Source organism: Dermochelys coriacea, chromosome 9 (assembly GCF_009764565.3).
Source record: "Dermochelys coriacea isolate rDerCor1 chromosome 9, rDerCor1.pri.v4, whole genome shotgun sequence".
Classification (NCBI taxonomy): Eukaryota; Metazoa; Chordata; order Testudines; family Dermochelyidae; genus Dermochelys; species Dermochelys coriacea.
Genome location: NC_050076.1, coordinates 24,302,800 through 24,321,929, shown reverse-complemented (window position 1 = coordinate 24,321,929; position 19,130 = coordinate 24,302,800). Strand labels below are relative to the sequence as shown.

The window sequence follows — 19,130 nt, the reverse complement described above, 5'->3', positions numbered from 1 at the left end:
ACATGAAGAACTATTCACATACTTAGAAGCACAGTGACAAATTCAAGTCTGGGGTAATTCCACTGAAGTTAGGTCCATACTTTTTATTTTATTTCAAGCAAAGGCTTTTCAAGCTCTCAAGTGAAAGTCACAGGGATTATTTTCGCTCCACACTAGAAAATCTGAGCAATGCCTTCTGTCAACTGAGCTAATACACATGTTATCTGGAGGAAGGTATGGTGAAGCCTCTTCTTGAGATATGAAAAGTTAAAATAAATACTTGAAAATCTGTGTATTAACTAACTTCTGATAGGAGAAGGGACAAAAGTCTTAGAAAACAGGAGTGCCCCAAACACTGAGCAACGTTTAAGTGTATGAGCAGAATCACTTCTAGAATTCAAAACTACAGCCTAGATAAAGAGAGTTTGCTAAGTGGTGATCTTCACCACTGCTTCTCTAAGACCTTCCCAAGAAGTTACTTCTGGACCCACAGGAAGCTCTGTGCTCTACCAGGGAAATCTGATTTGTTGGGGTTGGGGAGAAATCATGTCAGCTCATGTCGAATGTGTTAAGGGATATACAGGAATAAAGCACTGTTGGAACAAATCCTTATGGGTTATGGGCACCTGCTGTCATTGTTGCTTCTGATACTTTTGAATGATGTGTTTCCAGCTTAAGTGAAAATTCAGGTGATCAGGTTTTGAAAGTACCAGACTGAGATTCCTGCCTTAAGATTTTGTAAGGGAAGGGAGTACACACTGGAGGGTTTAAGCAGCTGTGGAACGTCCAGTTAAGAGACCACTTGAAAGGATTTTGACCGCTGGGAAGTTGCAAAGTTGTAGGAGCTATGTGGTGGCAGGTATTGGTAAAGGTCACGGGTCACTAAATGGAGGGGATGGGATAGAGGAATATGTCCATTTCTCCTTCCCCCTGCTCTGAAAGACCTTGTCACTTTTGCTCATCCTGACTTTCTTCCTCCTTTCCCCTTCATCCTATTCTCCTGGCTTCCCACATGACTATGCCACTAATGTTCTTGCAGTGACCTCCAATATCCTCTTGACCACCCTACTGTTCATTTTGGGGCACAGCTGTTCTTGTGTCGACCTCAATGCACTACCTAAGGTATTTATGTGGCATCCATTACCATTCTTTCAGAGCACCTCCACAATCTCTAATGTACTTATCCTCACAACAATCCTGGGAAATAGGGAAGTACTATTTATCCCCATTTTACATATGGGAAACTGAGGCACAGAGAGGCCCACGATTTTACAGAAAGTCTGTGGCAGATTAAGATCTTGAACCCAGGTCTCAGGCTAGAGCCTTCACCACAACGCTAACTTTCCTCTGTCTAGCTGCCTGTCAGTATGCAAAGTGAATCTGGACACTACTGCATGAGGGATTCTGGGATTTTTCCAATCCAGAAAACAGCCTATATTCATACTGTGGTAGCACAGAAATTCACTGTTCATGAAGAGAGAAAGGTGTGCACAGCACAGAGACAGCTGATCTTTGAAGTCACCATTGCTGCAGTTGTGGTAAGAGAGGTGCAGTGGAGCTTGTTGAAAGGGGAGGGAAAATAGGTGGGCAGCTGCAAAGGGAAGGATGTAGCACTTCCATCTCTTCTCCCATGGGAGTGGCTGAAGGGTTTCCAAGGGTATCTGAAATGGATGGCTATCAGTAGCCAGATTTCCAGTCACCCAATCCTAGACAAAACCCATGGTTTCAGTAGAACAATCCAAGACACCAAGATATGGTCATCCTAGTGAAAAAACATCCCATTGACGAGCCTATCAGCCTTATGTGGCACAGAAGCAAGACAGCTCGCTTATACTCTATGCTCCTCCTTTTATTATAGTGTAATCAGAATCATTCATTCCTGGGTTATCCATATGCAGGGGTATCTACACACTGTGCGCATATCCATGTTCTTCAAGAAAGTACCATATGGGATATATTTTGCCCTAAGAAGTTTACACACATTTTATGTTGTGGTCAACAAAAACATAATTTAAATTCTGTATAACTGGAGTATTGTAGAGCCAGATGTTTCCACCCTCACAAACATCAAATAGTACCTTACTCCAGAAACAGCCACACTGAAATCAATGGGACTGTTCACAGCATATGGTATTATTATTTAGAGATTTTTAAGACCAGAAGGGACCATTAAATCATCTAATCTGACCTCCTGTCTAACAAAGGCCATAGAATTTAATCCAGTTACTCTGTTGAACCCAATAACTTGTTTTTGGCTAAAGCATATCTTCCAGAAAGACATCCTGTCTTGATCTGAAGACATGAAGGAATGGAAAATCCTCCACCACCCTTAGTAGTTTGTTTCAATAGTTAATTACCTTCATTGTTAAAAATGTATGCCTTCTTTCTAATTCATCTTGAGTAAGGGTGACAGAATCCAGCCCATAATCTACTGTGTGCTACTTACATCTAATGATGTTCTTTGTTAATTTGTGTGTATAATATACATTAAAAGTTATATTTAAAAAGCTCAGGAAAGGACAAGACCCAAATCAAGTGTTGTTTTTTGGGAATTTGTTGTACTTTCCGTTATTTGTAACTTGTACTGCTTTGTTGAAATATCCTCCTCAGTGTTTCTTTCCCATTTTACATATTTAACACACCCCCACCCCAAATTCAACAAATTCCTGTTTTACTGACACAAAATCAACCAAAGATATGTTTTTTAAAAAAATCTGACTAATGCTCAAATAGCTTTATAGAGAGTAAAACACAGATGAATTTGAATGATCTCTTGTTATGACATGCAGAAATAATATAGGTCAAATAACTGCCAGATTTTGAACTGAGCAGTTTATGGAATATCTGAAATATTAAAAAGTTGTCCCCTGTGTAATGTGCATGAGTGAGTTTCTGTGAATGTATTTCGAATGAGTCACATAAGTCATCTATCTTATACATATGTCCTTACTCAACAAGTTTCTTCAAGAACTTTAGTTGATGATTTCCCAGGAAATTACAATAGTCTGAATGAATTGTGAAATAATGACTTGCTTAAAACATCACTATATAGGGCTTTTCATTAGTATGGCACTAAGAGGAAACTGAACAAAATGTTTTAAAAATATTCACTCTATTCAAAGAAGACATAGACTCGCATTTAATTCTGTAGGCAAACATACAAGTCAGATTGTTCACTCTCAAACTCCCATTGTCATTTACTGAAACAGTAAGACATACGAATAACTTTGACAATGAGAAGTGTTTCAAACAGCAAAGCTGGACTTTGGAGTATTTTTTCTCAAATTTCTGCAAAAAGACAAACTTGGCAAAAAGTGTCGTTCGCAGGTCAATACTGCTTTTCAACTCCGTGGCCACAGAATAAATAAAGACAGCTGGAAAGGCATCTGATGCACAAATGTCAGCGCACGAGACCTGCTTTGTGTCTTACTATGCAATGATATTTTAAGTGATCAGAAATGAAAGCTTATCAGATTTATTGACTGAACTGAGTCATTCAGCTATTTTTTACAATCTTTTAGCCTGACTATGACGCCTTACTCCCACTGGTGATCAATACACCTATTGAAGTAAGTGGGGTTCAGCTATATTTTACAATCTTTTAGCCTGACTATGACGCCTTACTCCAACTGGTGATCAATACACCTATTGAAGTAAGTGGGACTATTTACATGAGTAACTGCTCATCAATGGGAGTAAGAGGCTCACAATTAGAGCTGTAAACTCATGCAAAAAAAAACAAACAAAAAAAACCCAATATTTTTCAGGGCACTAAAATTATTCAGTGAATTTGAACTTAATCCAGCTAATAGTTTTGGCAAACAAACAAACAAAAACTGAATTTTTTTTGAAGTCTTGAAATATTTTCAAAATGAGTTCTGTTGATGTTTTGTTTAGATACAGTTGTTTTAACATGAAATTTCAATTCAAATTGACATTTGAAACATTTCATTCAGCCTGAATAAGGGGTTGGGGTTTTTTTGCAGCAAGAAAAAGGGAAGAAAAAAATCAGTTTGGGTCTGAAATGAACTGTTTGTTAGGGTCCCCCTCCCGCTCCAGGTTTGGCCACTGAACCGAAAAAATCAATTGTTCACTCAGCTCTATTCACAATCTGGCCTTTAAGAATTTTAATTTGAAAAGGAGTAATTCACCGAGACCAATCCTGCAGGGTAGGGAGCTTCCACCAGAACCTCACAGGATCAGACCCTATATCATTATTGGCTATCAAATGCTTGAAAACAATTATCTGTAGACCTGGCTTGACATGAATAATTGGACATAGCAAAGGCCTCACTTCTTGGAAGACAGGATTAGGGACGTAAATGATGAGAACTCAATGTCCGTGCTAACTAAGATAGGCAAATGGGTCAATAAGCTGAGTGACAGAATGTCTGAACTAGTTAAGATAAGGGGAGGGAACATCCAGGGAACCATTTACAAAGAAAAAAATAATAATGGACAAGGTAAGTCCAGAATTCAAAGATGAGCTAAAGAGTAAGCCATGCATGGAAAGTCTGTGGACAGAACATGCAGTACAGGGATTGGTTCCTACAAAGTAACCAAATCAATCCAAAACGTGTGATGCAATATATACTAAATGCAATGATATGTGTAAACATATATAAATGAAGAGTAATTGAGCAACGTATAGTGTATGAGCAGAATCATTATTTGATATTGCTGCAATGGTCTTAAAAATAATTTTCGTTACTTCCTCCCTTAAGTACCACCACATTTCCCTTATCACTGCCAGCTATAACTCCTCCCAAAGTGGTACACTTCCTATGTTGTGAAATTCTTTGTAGCAATTCCTCTCTCATTAGAGATAATGTCCTTTGCCAGGATTTTCAAAAATTGACTTCTAAAGTTAGACTCCTAAATCCACACGGCTCCTGAATAAGTGACCTGATTTTAAAAAGTCCTAAGCATACAGTAGAACCACAGACTTCACTGGGAGTTGGAGCATGCTCAGGACTTTTGAAAATCAGATCACTTATTCTGCTGCCTATATACGGAGTTAGAAGTCTGTCTTGGACTCCTGTTTTGAAAATCTTGGCACTTGTCTTCAGGATTCCCTTAACCCTTCCAGATGCCTCCTTGACTCTCCCTTCTGATGTTTCCCAGCTCTCTCCAAGACTACTGCTGTACTTTCTGATCTTCCTCACTATTGCTGAATGGTTGTCTGGTTCTTCATGTTTGATTAGGGAATCACAAAGTAGAGTGGGGAAAGCCCTACCAAATCTACTCCAGTCCCTTGCCAACTCCAGATTGTTCATATTCTTCAGTGTTTTGCTCAATGCAATATAAATGACTCAAATGACTGGGCTTCCAGCACTTCCCTAGCAAAATTTTTCCACCTTTTAAAAGGCCTTGATGTCTCCTACTCTGCAATTTGTTATTTAGTCCTTTAACCATTTAACTGCTTTACAGCCCTTCTGAATGGTGGCAATCCTCCTCTCATCATATTGGTGTATTTTGGAGGTGCAAAATGGAATAGATACTGGTACCATCCCTCCTTCCTAGATTCATAGGTTTTAAGGCCAGAAGGGACCATTCTGATCATCTAGTCAGACCTCCTGCATAACACAGGCTATAGAATTTTGCCAAGTGCTTTCTGCATTAAGTCCTGTTTGAACTAGAGCAGGCCTTCTAGAATGGCATCCAATTTTGATATAAAATTGATTGAAAGTAAGTTTAGCGGTGGCAGCCTACAGTGACGGTAGAGGACTTCTGATATCCTGATTTTACTGAAGTTCCCTGCAGGTACTTGTATATTAGCTCATTACTAATTGAGTATATTTAGCATAATTGTATACTCCCGTCACTCATCACACCGTGACACATGTCTCCACTTATCCAGATATAAGATTAATACAGAAACTAGTTTTACCTGCTTCCTAATGTGGTGTAGTTTTCCAGTTGTCGGATCAGAAGCTTGGCTATGGCAGTGAAACTGTTACTCATACGGTAGATATCTTTGCTCTGGTTGCCCAGAATATTTGAGAAGGTATCGGTGATGTTCTTAATCTCCAGCAGAAGAATATGGTGAAACGAGTGTTCCATGTTGGCCAGCTGATTTACCAAATAGATCAGACACATCCTGGCTCTCTCCTATCCATTAAGAGAAGATAAATCCATTTTAAAATGAATGCCGTTAATATTTGTTTAAAACTAAAGCCAATTATGTGTATGTTCCTGAGAAAAGCACAAAGGAAACGTGCAGTGGTTGTTTCCTGGATTACTGAGAAAAGGACAATTGCATCAACTGATGACATTATTCTTACATACAATTCCTTTTATTCTATATTATCTATGGTGGCCTGACACCAATACACCTGACTTACAATTTACAGCTGTAGAGAAAGACGTGAAGGACAAACTCCTGAAACATTGTCTTCAGAGTGGCAGCCTGGCCCAGTGGGTGGGGCACAGGAATAAGAATCAGGAGACATGGGCTCTATCACTGACTTTGTCACTGGACTGCTGTGTGAACTTGGGAAGATCTGTTTACCTTTCTGTCCTGTGTTTCCCCTCCCCCCTGTTGTTCGTTATGCTGTAACATCTTCAGGGCAGGAATTATTTCTCATGATGGGCCTGGTTCTCATTTACACTAAAGCCCCTCTGGCAGCATAAAGATTTATACCTACTTTAAGGCCCCTTTACACTACCAGAGTGCTGTAAACGGCTTTAGAGAATGAGGGCCAAAAAGACATTCACTTAAAAAATCTTCCCATAAATAACTTTAAGGAAATGCACAATTTAGGTGAAAAAGTCCTATATACAGTTAAACAGCTGGTAGTTCATTTGCATAACTGTAGAACAACATTTAAAACGATTGTAGAGTGCAACCAGCAGCTTAACAGCATAAAGAGCATTATCACTTTAGTTATGCATTTCCTTAAAGTTTTTCCATGTGAATGTCTGTTTGTTTTTTAGTTGTTGTTTTTTTTTTTAAAGGATTATTAAAGTGTCTCCCACCTAATTTTACTGGGCTCAGAGCTGATCGGGGCTATTGCATTTGTACACTTTAGCAGTGTCTAAACTAACCAGTCTCACCCTGTATGAGGGTTCTATCAATCACTGCTATCATCTTGAGCCTGCTCTTGCTTCCACTAAGCCAGTGCGAGTTTGGGCATTCAATTCAGTAGACACTGTTGCAGATTCTAATGTAATTCCTCCGGTAATGCCGATATTATAGGTTTTTTTTCTGAAAGATATTCTGGGATCTCCTCCTTGCAATTGGTAATATCTCCAAGTGTAATAAAAACTACCTATATAAATGTTGTTCTTAGAGAGATATATGTTAGGATCTTCTATATATCTATAGATATAGATATAGATATAGATGTATGTATTAGTTCTGAAAGTGTGTGTGTGTATGTCTATTTATATCAGATCCTAAAGTATATCTCCATGAGATGTACCAAGATTTCTCTGTTTTGTTAGGATTGCTCCATTAACTGTAATACATTCAAACTCCACATTCATCAAAACATTAGAAGGACAGGTATTGAGAAGAGTGCACTGGAGCCACAAATTGCATAAGTACTAGCCAGGTCCAATGAAACAGACTCAAGACCAGAGATTCAGTTGGTATAAATGGGTGTAGTTCCATTGAAATCACAGTCTATTCTGTACACACTTTATAAGTTGTTATAAAACCAGGAAGAAATTTTGCTTTCAGGATCTATAGTAAATAAAAATAAAAACATTGTACAGAATCCAAAACTTCTTTTTTTGTTTCCTAAAAATTAGCAGGACAATACTCCGTGTGTACTTCAGTGAAATGACATTCTCATGTCTGTTCTTCTTGGGTTATTTAAGAAGGGAAGAAAATAATAATTTCCAATGCAGCTGGAACATGAAAATACTGCATGAAAAATATTTATAAAAGAAAAAGTAGTGGACTCATTTCAAACGGAGCAGTAGCACATATACTGCACAGTGACTACAGATAGGATGAGTTGTTTCTTCTCTTCAAACATCTATTAAAAGCTAACCATAGCAAATCTATCTGTTGAAAAGCTATGGTCTGAGTCGGTGCCTTTTTCCCTTTACTTTATGGGTCTGAGAGATCTTAACTTTTTGGTATATATTCACTAATTTATTTAGAAGACATTCCTCCCTTCAGGAGATAAACAAGGGCTCAATTAACATCTAACACACATTTTTGGTTTCCTAAACAATATTTGCAGCAGACGTAACTGGAATGGAGGTTTCCACCATTTTAATGATATTTTGATCCAGCTGGAATGATTCCAGCAATACTAAAATGCTGCTGTTTGCCCAGAAAGGGGTAGAACAATAAACTGTAGCTAGTAGTATAATACATAATTATTATACAAAGCAAAACTACAGTGGAAAAACTCAGCATGAAAGCAGCCATTATCTTTGCCACAATTTTTAGATTAAAAACTCCCCATAAAATGTATTTAGATGTAAATAACCATTGTTATTTTAAGCTTGATTATTTTGTATATTTATATGCTTTATCAAAAGCATCTCTTGCATTTTATGGTATTACATTACCTGTTGTGGGGGAAGATTGTAAATAAGGAAATCAAGATAGGCAACATTTTAAAAATATTTGTTGTGTGGAATCAAGCAGGATCAGGAGACTAGAAAAGAAACCCTGAGTAACTCCAGATTTACATTGGTGAGCTGAAAACTGTATTGGCTCAAAACACTCAGTATTTGTAGTATTCCTAAAAATGTCCAATTGACTATCCTGCCCAAACTGGAGATGCTTTACTTTTGAAAAATTGCCAATTAAGGGTCAAGTTCTGCCTTCAGATTCATACATGAGCCTCCCACTAACATCAGTGGAATCTGTGGGTGTGAAAGGAGGACAGACTTTAATCTAAGGGGATGTATTAGGCTTTTCTAGCAAGATCTCATTTCTTTAGGGGTTCTACCTAAACTATCTGGGTACTGAATACATTTTAGTACAAGAAGTTATACATACAGCACAAGAAGTTGCTTCAAGAAGCTAGACAGCATTACAGTACTTTCTATCTACCTTTACAGTCTATACCCAAAAAGGGCCAAATCCTGAAATCCTTGTGCACTCATTCAAATAAACCTCGCAGAGGAAGGAACTAGGAGTAAATAAATAAAGACTTCAGGATTTGGATCAGGACAACTAATAGTAAAAATACCTTAAGCAAGCTGCCTTAAACTCCCAATAAACTGTAAACAAATAGCAAAATGCCAACAATACCTTTGTTATTCCAGTTCTCACCTATTTTCTTCATGTGATATTTCTGTGGTTGACCCTCCTCTAAGTTTAACTGACCTATGCAAATGGCATATCTGTAACAAAGCTCCAACTCAAGCTATTTTACATAAAAAAAGATGAAAAATCAGAAAAGAGACATATTTAGAATGACTCTCAGGACACACAATATTTGCATCACCAAGGTGAGCTGCAAGATAAGAAGGGGTCATTAGTATATGTGCATGGGTAGTAGTTTTATTGCTGATACATCTCTGTTGCAAACCATCAAAATAAATTAGGCTATTTCCTTTGGTCAGTTGCTGCAATGCTTATGGCTAAACAGCTATGCTTGCACGAGATTATTACTTCTTTATTTTTATTGGGTGCACTAATTATTCATTTTCTAAATAGTTGACATCTGTTCAGCTTGTATGTTGCCAGCTGTGTGTCTGCTTATTTTATCTTTAGTTGATTTGCTGCACTGTCATAAATAACATCCAAAGGTTATAGATGAGTGGAATTTTTGAAGGATTCAAAGAAATGAATTTTTTTCTTCAAAAAGTCTACCTCCAGCTGAGAGTCAGGCAGCTTCAGGGGCTCTGCAGATACCAAAACAGCGCCACTGCCTCTGCCTGCTCAATGTCAGAACCTCTGAAGAGAGCTAATGCACTATTTTAACAAAACCTTGGGAAGAAAACTGGAGCATGAGTTGAGGACCACCGTGTTATTATGGGAGACCAAAAAAGGTCTCCCTATGAACAACACAAAATATCTCCCCAAAGCTTTCAAAACCTGCTTAACCCCCTAAGAGGGACCTTGTATACAGACCCCAACTCACCCTACATGGCAACATATTACACTGTTACTAAAATACCATTCTAGCCCACTTTTTTTCCTTTTTAAAAATCAGAGCTAAATATTGCATATTAGGTTGCATGCACAAATTATACCAGGCAGAATGATACTACTACGATGCTGTGCCTAACCAGTACTGATGCCCAACACCAAAACTTTCAGGAACAACATTAGTAATTGTATATTTTACTCCCCACTCCCAGAATTCAGGAATGCCCAAACTTCCACTAACAACATGCAATGCACCGTTTGGGAAAAGACCAAGGATTAGATTCTGTACAGTACAGAACTTACATGTCAGGAGGTGAAGGTAGCTTTAAATCACCCTTGCAGCCTCCTGAGTCTAGGCTACTCTCCCTGCTGCAGGCCCCAGACATAATTTAGATAGACTCGGGGGCCTATCTAAGTTAGAGTAACCTCCCTAGGCTGTGAAGCATCTCCATAGTGCTCTGTGCTGCAGCCTCATCTCCAACGCACCTCTCCTGCCCCCAAACCACCCTGGACATGCTGCTTCCAAGCCAGACACACCAGTGGTTGTAGGGGAGTCCTTGAAGGACAGCCTGTAGCTATCCTCCTTACTTCCTGCACCAAGGAATTCTTCCCTAACCAGAAGCTGGGTGTGTAGGACCCCATATGACACTCTGGCCCCTCTTCCCAGCGAAAAGTAGCCAGAGCAGGAATGAGAGTCTGACTCTAAGCATGGACAATTTCAGGCCAAAAAACTGAAGCTGGATGTTTCAGAAGGTTATAAGTGTGTGTAACCAGGCGGAAGATACTGGCAAATTGTTTGGGAGCCTTAACAATGCATCATTTGACCTGAGTACAATATGAAATACATCAGTCTTACCTGAACCTATCGAACAATGTGGTTCAGAGAAGAGTCAGTAAGTAAAGGCAAATAAGCAGGACACACAGCCAGGTCCAAAGAACATTCCTCTTCCTGTCTATACTGTTCCTAACCCAGTTGGCCATTTGGATCAGGACAGACAATTTCCATTACCCAGGACAGCGGCTCTCAAACTTTACCAACCCGAAGACCCCCATTTTGATTTAATTTCTTCACAGACCCCCAAGATCCCTGCTTAGCCCCAGGCCCTGCCCCCATTCTCCCCTTTCCCCCAAGGCCCCACCCCTGCCCCTCCTTTTTTCTTGACTCTTCTCTCCCACGAGCGCGCCCCATTCCCACTCCTCCCATTCCCTCCCAGTGTCTCCTGCATGCCGCTGAACAGCTGTTCCCCAATGTGCAGGAGGCACATGGGAGGGAGGGGGAGGAGGAGGAGGAGGAGTTGATCAGTGGGGCCAAGTTTGAGAAACGCTGATCTAGGACATTTTTTAGAAAGCAAAAAAAGAAGGGAAAAGGAGTTGCTTGACCATGTGGAAAGTTCACCTTTGCTTGTTGCTTCTATAAATGTTTTTCAATATCTAGTGAAAGGTCTGCCAGATGTCACTGGAACAGGACAAACAAGTCAAATGTATGTCATCCCTTCAAATACTCAATGTTCATGGCTACATAGCCAGACTGTAACTAAACACTACACTAAATCAGCATGTTACAGCTAGTTAGAAAACAAGATATATGACACAGGAAATAACTTCAGTTACTAAACACTTACAGAAGATAGGTTCAGAGGAAATACACCGCAGGTATATATGCCCCAGTCTGAGACAGAAGAGAGTTTGGTAGCTATACCTCTACATATAATGACAGATGAAATATATAGGAAAAATACTCAGCAAATTGTTTCTTTGTAAATTGATTTATTACTGTTTAATATTTCAGTCTCTGTATGAGATGTAAAATCCATCTAGACCATTAATCCCTTATACTTGGTATTGGTATAAATCAACTGAAGTGCCAAAGTACTGATTAAATGTTGTCACTTATAAGGAGGTTATTACGAACCACTGCAGCAAAGAGGCTGTAGCAGAATGCCTCAGAAAAGTGGTTAAAGCAATATACATCTACTGGGATCTGTGATGCTCTCAAATGGGAGAAAAATGGTCTAATGGACTAAATACAGAACCTGAATCAAATGCCTCAGTTCTAATTGCAGCTCAGCCAGTTTTAGGTTTAATTAGTTAGAGATTGTAAAGCTTTTGTGTGATGTGAGCTGCTAAGAATTGTTTGTAGAAATGAACAAATGCTGCATGGGATTGCTCAATATCAATTGCTGGGGAAGGTTAATTTTACTAGGTTCCCTAACCATGCTAAAAGGCAGCAACAAGCTAATTTTGGCTCACTCTGCCCTGCTAGCCTGGGTTTTTTACATTAATGGCAGATATACTTGCTGAGCTGAAACAGAGGTCTGATTTAATTCTCATAAGATTTATTTAATTCGATCTAATTCAAAATGACCCAAGCTCTATTAGAAATAGTAAACATGATTTCTTCTTGTGCTCTTTCCACCATTGTGGGCAGAAAGCTATCGCCTGTCTGTTATGGCACTATATACTGCAAATCAAGAGCCAAAAGACAGAATTTTCCCTATTGCAACTAGTGAAATCAAACCAAAAAAATGGCTTTTGCTAGTATATTTCACTGTCTATTATTAAACAAAAGTGACATTCTTAGACTAGAAATGCTCATAGAGATGGTATATACACCATTTGCTGCCCCTCTCCCCACCACCACCACGTGCATTCTAAAAAAGTCATCAATTGATTTTCAAATACAGCTGATTATATTGACACTTAAGCAAGGTACAAACAATTACATGGAGCCTTGATTTTTGGGTCCCTGCAGTCTGCACTGATTTATCAACCCTTGCATGCTTAATCTCCCCATCAACCAACTGGACTGTAGAGGCAGAATTACACCTTCAATCCCTGATCTCATCCCCTGAACCAGAATCTAAATGGTCACAGCCCAATTTCCCCCTTCTCTCCATCAGACTCTCACCTTCAATAAAAGCAACTACCTAACCTAAGTTTATGGGAATGACAATTCCCCATCCATGAAAACAGTTGCATGAAGGAGCATTTTCCCATAAACTTCACTATATTCCTGGTGTGTTCTTATCACATCAATTTATCCTTTGCAACACTAGTGATGGACAAAACATAGCTAGATATAACTTGAGTCTGTCTGAAGTACACCAGGGCAGGCAACGTACAGTATTACAGAGTCTCTGTTGGGTTAAGCCAGCTGAACTGCACCTTCATCTTGATGGCAGATCATTTATCAGAGCTTGCAGTCTTCCCTGCTAGTTCCGCCTATGGTTCCTTCCTCATCAAACATATTTATTACTTCTGTGTGCTGATGTCTGTCAGTGAGCTGTGTGACAATCTGCAGAACACAGAGGCACAGTGATGCCTCACGGTACAAAAGAAATATTTTGGGATGAAGGAAGATGGGTGGTAGGAGAAAGAGTATTTACTCCAGAGTTTCTTTGTAGGTCAATGTCACTATTTAGGACCCTGGAACCATCTGTAGCTAAGCAAATGAAGATAATGATAACAATAATCCAAATGTCATGTTTCAAGGCATAACCTAAGTACCTGCATGGGATCAGGAAGTTTGTTTGTTTGTTTGGGGGGTGGGTGAGCACACGGTTTCAGTACTTTATGATATCTCTTTTCACCTTTCTCGGACATATTCACTATTAGCCTCTACTGGTTGCAAGGTAGAGGACAAGATGAACCAAAGGACTGGAAGTTAGGAGCCTAAATACTTTTGTGGATCTGGGCCCAAGGTCTGATGCAGGAAGGCAAATCTTATGGTAAATTCCTAATGTAAGAATTTGGAAAGCACCTGCATGCAGGATATTTGTATTCTGTCTCCTGCAGTCTAGTGGCTGACTAGTCTAACTGCATCTTTTATTTAGATCAGGTAGTCACTGAAGAACATGGTGGGAGCAGCGGTCACATTAGGAAGCTCTGCGTGTATGTGTGCGTGTGCGCACCTGCACTTGGTGCTCATATGTGATACAATAGCAAAAGTTCTGTTTGTGCAACCTGTTTCCATATGTTCCTTTCCCTGACTCATCTGCATTTATGCGCCCTATACAGTCTGCATTATGTTTCAATTCCTGAGACGGAACACACTATAGTGGAGTTACTTTAGTGTCTTTCCATATATTTGACCCCAGGAAATCACTTCCAACATAGAAATTATTCAGAAATATGAGTTTCTGTTAATATAATTTGTATGTTATACTTTTTCGACCCTGCAACCCGCTTGCAAGAAAACCTTATAGGAGGCGCTGAAGTACTGGGCCTAAGCTTAAGATGAATCACTGAAATAAACAATGATCTTTTAGCTGAAGAAAGAAACCTAAATGTCGAGTTACATTTTCAGAAAAATGAATGCTGTTGTCTCAGGAGCAAAATACCATTATGCTGACATTTTAATGGACAATTTGAAAATAAACTTCAATAAAGGATTTCAAAACATTTAAGTTGTTTCTTGATATTCCAAAGTTATTCTACCTCAGATCTATACAGAGAGGGTCAGCTCCTATAGCCCTTACTCAGACAAAGCCCAGTTGACTTCAGTGGGAGTTCTGCATGAGTGATCTCTGCGTAGGACGTGAGAGGAGACTGTAGGATTTATCTCTTACTGGAATAAACTAATCAGATTATTGTAACACAGGCACCACTACTATGTTTCTGAAAATGTTTACATTTACTATATTCCACGCATGTTCTGTCTATAATCAAATTCTGTCACAAATCTAAAAATCTGAATAATTTAGCATAAGTTGTTTGAATTTAACACAACATTAATTTTAATTTTACAGGCTATTGATTTGAAATTGAAGGAAAATGTCTATTAATAACTGTGAATGACACATAAAGCACATATGCAGAGGAATGAATATAAAACCTCATGAGAATTTATGACATGCCATGTTTCTACCTAATGGCTCAGTGTCCTCAGAACACACCATGTCTTCTGAGTAGAGAGTACTTTGCAGGTTTCCGGTGTTAATCTCAGCAAGGGTTATATTTCTTAGTACTTGCAGATATCAGCAAAGTAGAAGAGCTTGTGCAGCATATGGGATTGACAATCACTCCACTATAAATCTAAAGATGGACTATGACAGAGATATTACAAAGTGATTGAACATACTATAGTGCTCTCTTCAACAAAACCCTATATAGTTAGTGATTTAGGGCATTTAAAATAGACCAAAATGTCTTTGTGTGTGTGTGTGAGTAATGTTACCCTCTATTGGTTGAACCACCAAGAAGATACAGGATCTACTACTATTGTTAATAAGATAACTGTCATTTAGGAGTGGAAAGACAGGGGTTCAGTCTCCATCCTCAAAGAGGGTATATATGAAAGAGGTTTATGTACTATAGTTATGTCTGTAGTATACGGATTAGTTACACATGCACTATTTGCTAATTGTGGTCTCCATTTAGAATGACATCAAGATTTCATATTAGTGAGTAAAGCACTAAAATGGGTAGTCTTAATGGTGCAAGTTATTAGCATGATATGCAAATTTATTATTCAGCCATGCACCTCCCAGTAGCATTGTTAGCCTAGATGCTACAAGATTACTCAAAGGAGTGGGGCCCTGTAAAAAAAAAAAATCATCCATGCTCACTCAGGCTGCCAGGAGAGAGGTGACAAGTACTGAATTAAAGTCCACAGCATTAAAAAGTCAACTTTTACCCCCCCCCCAAACCTCCCGACAGTATTGGAGATACTGACACTTTTGTCTGTACTTGAAAAAGGAAATGAGCTGGCAACTACAGCTAATGAATGACATTTGATGGCAGCCACTGTACCTTGTGCTATATCACATGATGGTCACAAAAGAACTCCTTTAGATCTGCAAGCACACCATACAATACAACTCTCCCATCCAAACTTTTGTGGACCTTCCTATTATACAGAGTTAAAAGACAGTGTACAGAGTTCCAGAATGTGTTCCCACTAATTGACTTTTTATATATAATAATCCCATTGGTCCAGATTCTGATCCCAGTTACATCAGTGTAAATCCAGAGTAACTCCATAATGTCCATGTAGTCATTCCAGATTTACACTGGTGTTCCTGAGACGAGACTCTGATCCATCATCCCCAGGGAACAGTTTCAGTTTAAGGACATGTGCATAGAATATCCAATTAACTATGGACACACGCCAAATATTTAGATTATGGTATCCAAATCAGTTCATATTTTACTGCCTTATTAAAACAACATTGTGGACTGTTTATTTGTTTCTTAAATTTAACAACATACAAAGGCTGTAGATTCTCCCCGCCCCCCCAAATGCTCTGCCTTTAATTTAAACACTAGATACTGCAGTCTCACTTGGCTTTGCTATCTAAATAATGATCTTTTTGTGTTATGTAAAAGTTTTAAAATATGTCTTAAGAAGAGAACAACTCCAGAACCCATAAACAGAAAAGGAGACATACTGCATCTGATGCACGGTCCTAATTCTTCTTTAGACCTTTATCTTTCCCTGCCCCCATCCAGTAATCTTTTGTGGAAGATTGTCCACTTCCACATCAATTCATGTCTCCCTTCTTCAGGACTTAGTACTGTATCTATATTCCTTCGGATGGCTGGACACGACTGCAGTCAGCAATTACAACACCCTGACTGATCTCTTTTGTTATCGGCTTGCCTATCCACCCTAATGTTACACTTGTGACTTAGTGTCTTATATGTACTTGGCAGTAATATTGTGAGTGTGTACAAATTGGGAGGCTTGGTTGCAAGTCCAGAAGGTACTGAATGGGGCCTCTCATCTTTTACTTAGGGCCCAGCAAACAAAGGGAGGAAAACATGTTTTTAAAAAATTAGTTATTTACCTCATCAACATGCCCAACAGCTCCATAAATCTTTGCGGTTTGTCCAATGAGGCTTGGAAAAGTCTCACCAATCTCTTTCAGCATTGGAAGAAAACTGGTCAACGTTACCGGTTCATAGCCTGATATTTCTATCAGTATATTTAGGATAATATCATTATGGTTAGGGTCTCTTAAGTGACCAATTAGAAAAGGAATGCATTCTTTTAGCACCTATAAAATAAAAAGGGAAAATGAATCACAAATATATTTGTAATGGAGCCAAGACAAATACTGCATATGGCAGTGATAAAAGAGCAATTAGATTTTGATTTCGAACTATGCCAATCCATTTTTGTAATATTAAAGATTTTCTACCTGTGACAATCTTCACATAGTGCTCCCACTGAGGTAAAGGGGAGTTCAGTTCCACACATGGAACAAGTGTGGACTGTTGCCTTAACTTCTACATGCATAACTGCGACATTTCATAATTAAGGAAATGCTTAACTGGTGAAAACCAAAACTTTCTCCTTTTGCTAATGCTATGTTTTATTGATTAAAACAATTTGTGAATCTTCCCCGTGATGCAGTAAATTAAGGATTTATAGAAATTCTTGCTTTTCCCAAGAGACCGACTAAAACTAGTGGCTGAAACAAAGACAGGAATAAGGGACAAGATCCTCATCTGGTGTGAAATGATGTAGCTCCATTGACCTCAGTGTAGCTACAGCAATTTACAGCAGCTGAGGATCTGGTCCTTAAAACTGTAAAAGATCCAGTAAGCAGTACACAGTATGGTCAGCTACAGCAGCATCAATATTCCAATATGTGCATGTTACTGTATGACTATTAAGTGTCTATCAATATATATCCAAGTCAGAGTGACTTGTCATATATTTCAGAGTAGCAGCCATGTTAGTCTGTATTCGCAAAAGAAAAGGAGTACTTGTGGCACCTTAGAGATTAACAAATTTATTTGAGCATAAGCTTTCGTGAGCTACAGCTCACTTCATCGGATGCATTCAGTTTATGTGATCACACACTACTATTGTAATGCATGTATGTGATGAGAAGTAAATGTTGAATGTGATTGTTTCACTGGTGCATGAACTCTGGAGAGTTACTGCTCATAATAAGGAAAAATAAATACTCTGTCAACATAATGAAGATGTGCTGACAGTATAAGCTGTTAGTAATAATAAATAATACTTAGCACTTATGTAATGTGACATAGCTTCAAAGCACTGTAGAAACATGCAGTAGTTTAAAGATGGCCACAGTCGAGCATAGATACTTGCATGGATCTGGATTGGGTAATAAGGGCATGATCCTAAGTCCGCTGAATTTATTGGGAGTCTTTCCACCATCTTCAGTGAACGTTGGATCAGGTTTTTAAAGCATATTTGTATATCCTTGGTTTAGGCATCATCTTTTCACAATGGCTCATCCCATTTTTACTAGGAAGTGCATGACATACAAAGCAATGTAGCACAAGCAATGACAGTATGAATCATGTGAGGAAAGTGTTTTGACTCACAAGCAATGGTAAAATGGGACCCATCTGACTGAAAAATATCATGTTCTCAAAGGGAGTTACATTTCCTCTTTAACTGTATATTTATTATATGGTTTCGTTGGCTATTGTGGGGGCAGTATTAAACTACTGTTGATTTTTATGAAGATTTATTAAATGTGTGCTCTGTAAAGTAGCCAGCATTGTACCCAGTTCTAATGTTCTGTGCCTTATAAGTGTCATGCTTGTGTAAATAGGTGTATCATTTTCAAAGCACGTTTTGCTCTAGTTATACTCTTGCTCACTCATATTCTGACACTAGTTCATTTTAACTTGACTTTAAACATTTTAAGCTTTTTTAGTACATCCTTATCTTCAAAAAAGAAATGTAATTATGAGAAACAACATATAACTGCCAAAGGAATAACCAAAAGTGGCAGGAAATTTTAAGCTAAAATGAGTTGAGTCAGGGTGAATAGTCTCCCATTTTAAATTCTTCATCCCTGGCCAGATAACAGTGCCAGCTTTAAAGACCCCCAATAAATCTTTTCTGACTGCCTAAGGCAGCCTGTACAGATTCCATTAAATTTCCATGGACTTAAATTATAGTAATTAAAGTACATTTGCAAAAATCTTGCTCTTCGAAGGTTTTTTGAAAATATGTAGTATATTATAGCAGCGTATCTTATGTAAAATAGTTTACATTCCCTAACTCAGTAAAAATGTCAGCACTCTGAACATTTTCCTGGCGATTTGACCATCTCTTTAGCTGAGCTGAGCAAATAATTGGCAAAAAGTAATTTATTTG

General features: G+C 38.6%; 1 protein-coding gene across 5 annotated transcripts in view; it reads right to left on the bottom strand.

The window, feature by feature from the left end:
* VEPH1 (ventricular zone expressed PH domain containing 1) overlaps positions 1-19,130 on the bottom strand; it is a 152,265-nt gene that overhangs the window by 80,272 nt on the left and 52,863 nt on the right. For all 5 annotated transcript variants that reach the window (XR_005295024.2, XM_038417300.2, XM_043492363.1 and 2 more), the window contains exons 6-7: positions 16,831-17,040; positions 5,870-6,090 (exon numbers count right to left, since the gene is read on the bottom strand). Coding sequence is in view for 4 of the 5 variants with exons in the window: in XM_038417300.2 (XP_038273228.1) it covers positions 5,870-6,090; positions 16,831-17,040 (431 nt within the window). In the remaining variant the exon portion in view is untranslated. The remainder of the gene's footprint in view (positions 1-5,869; positions 6,091-16,830; positions 17,041-19,130) is intronic.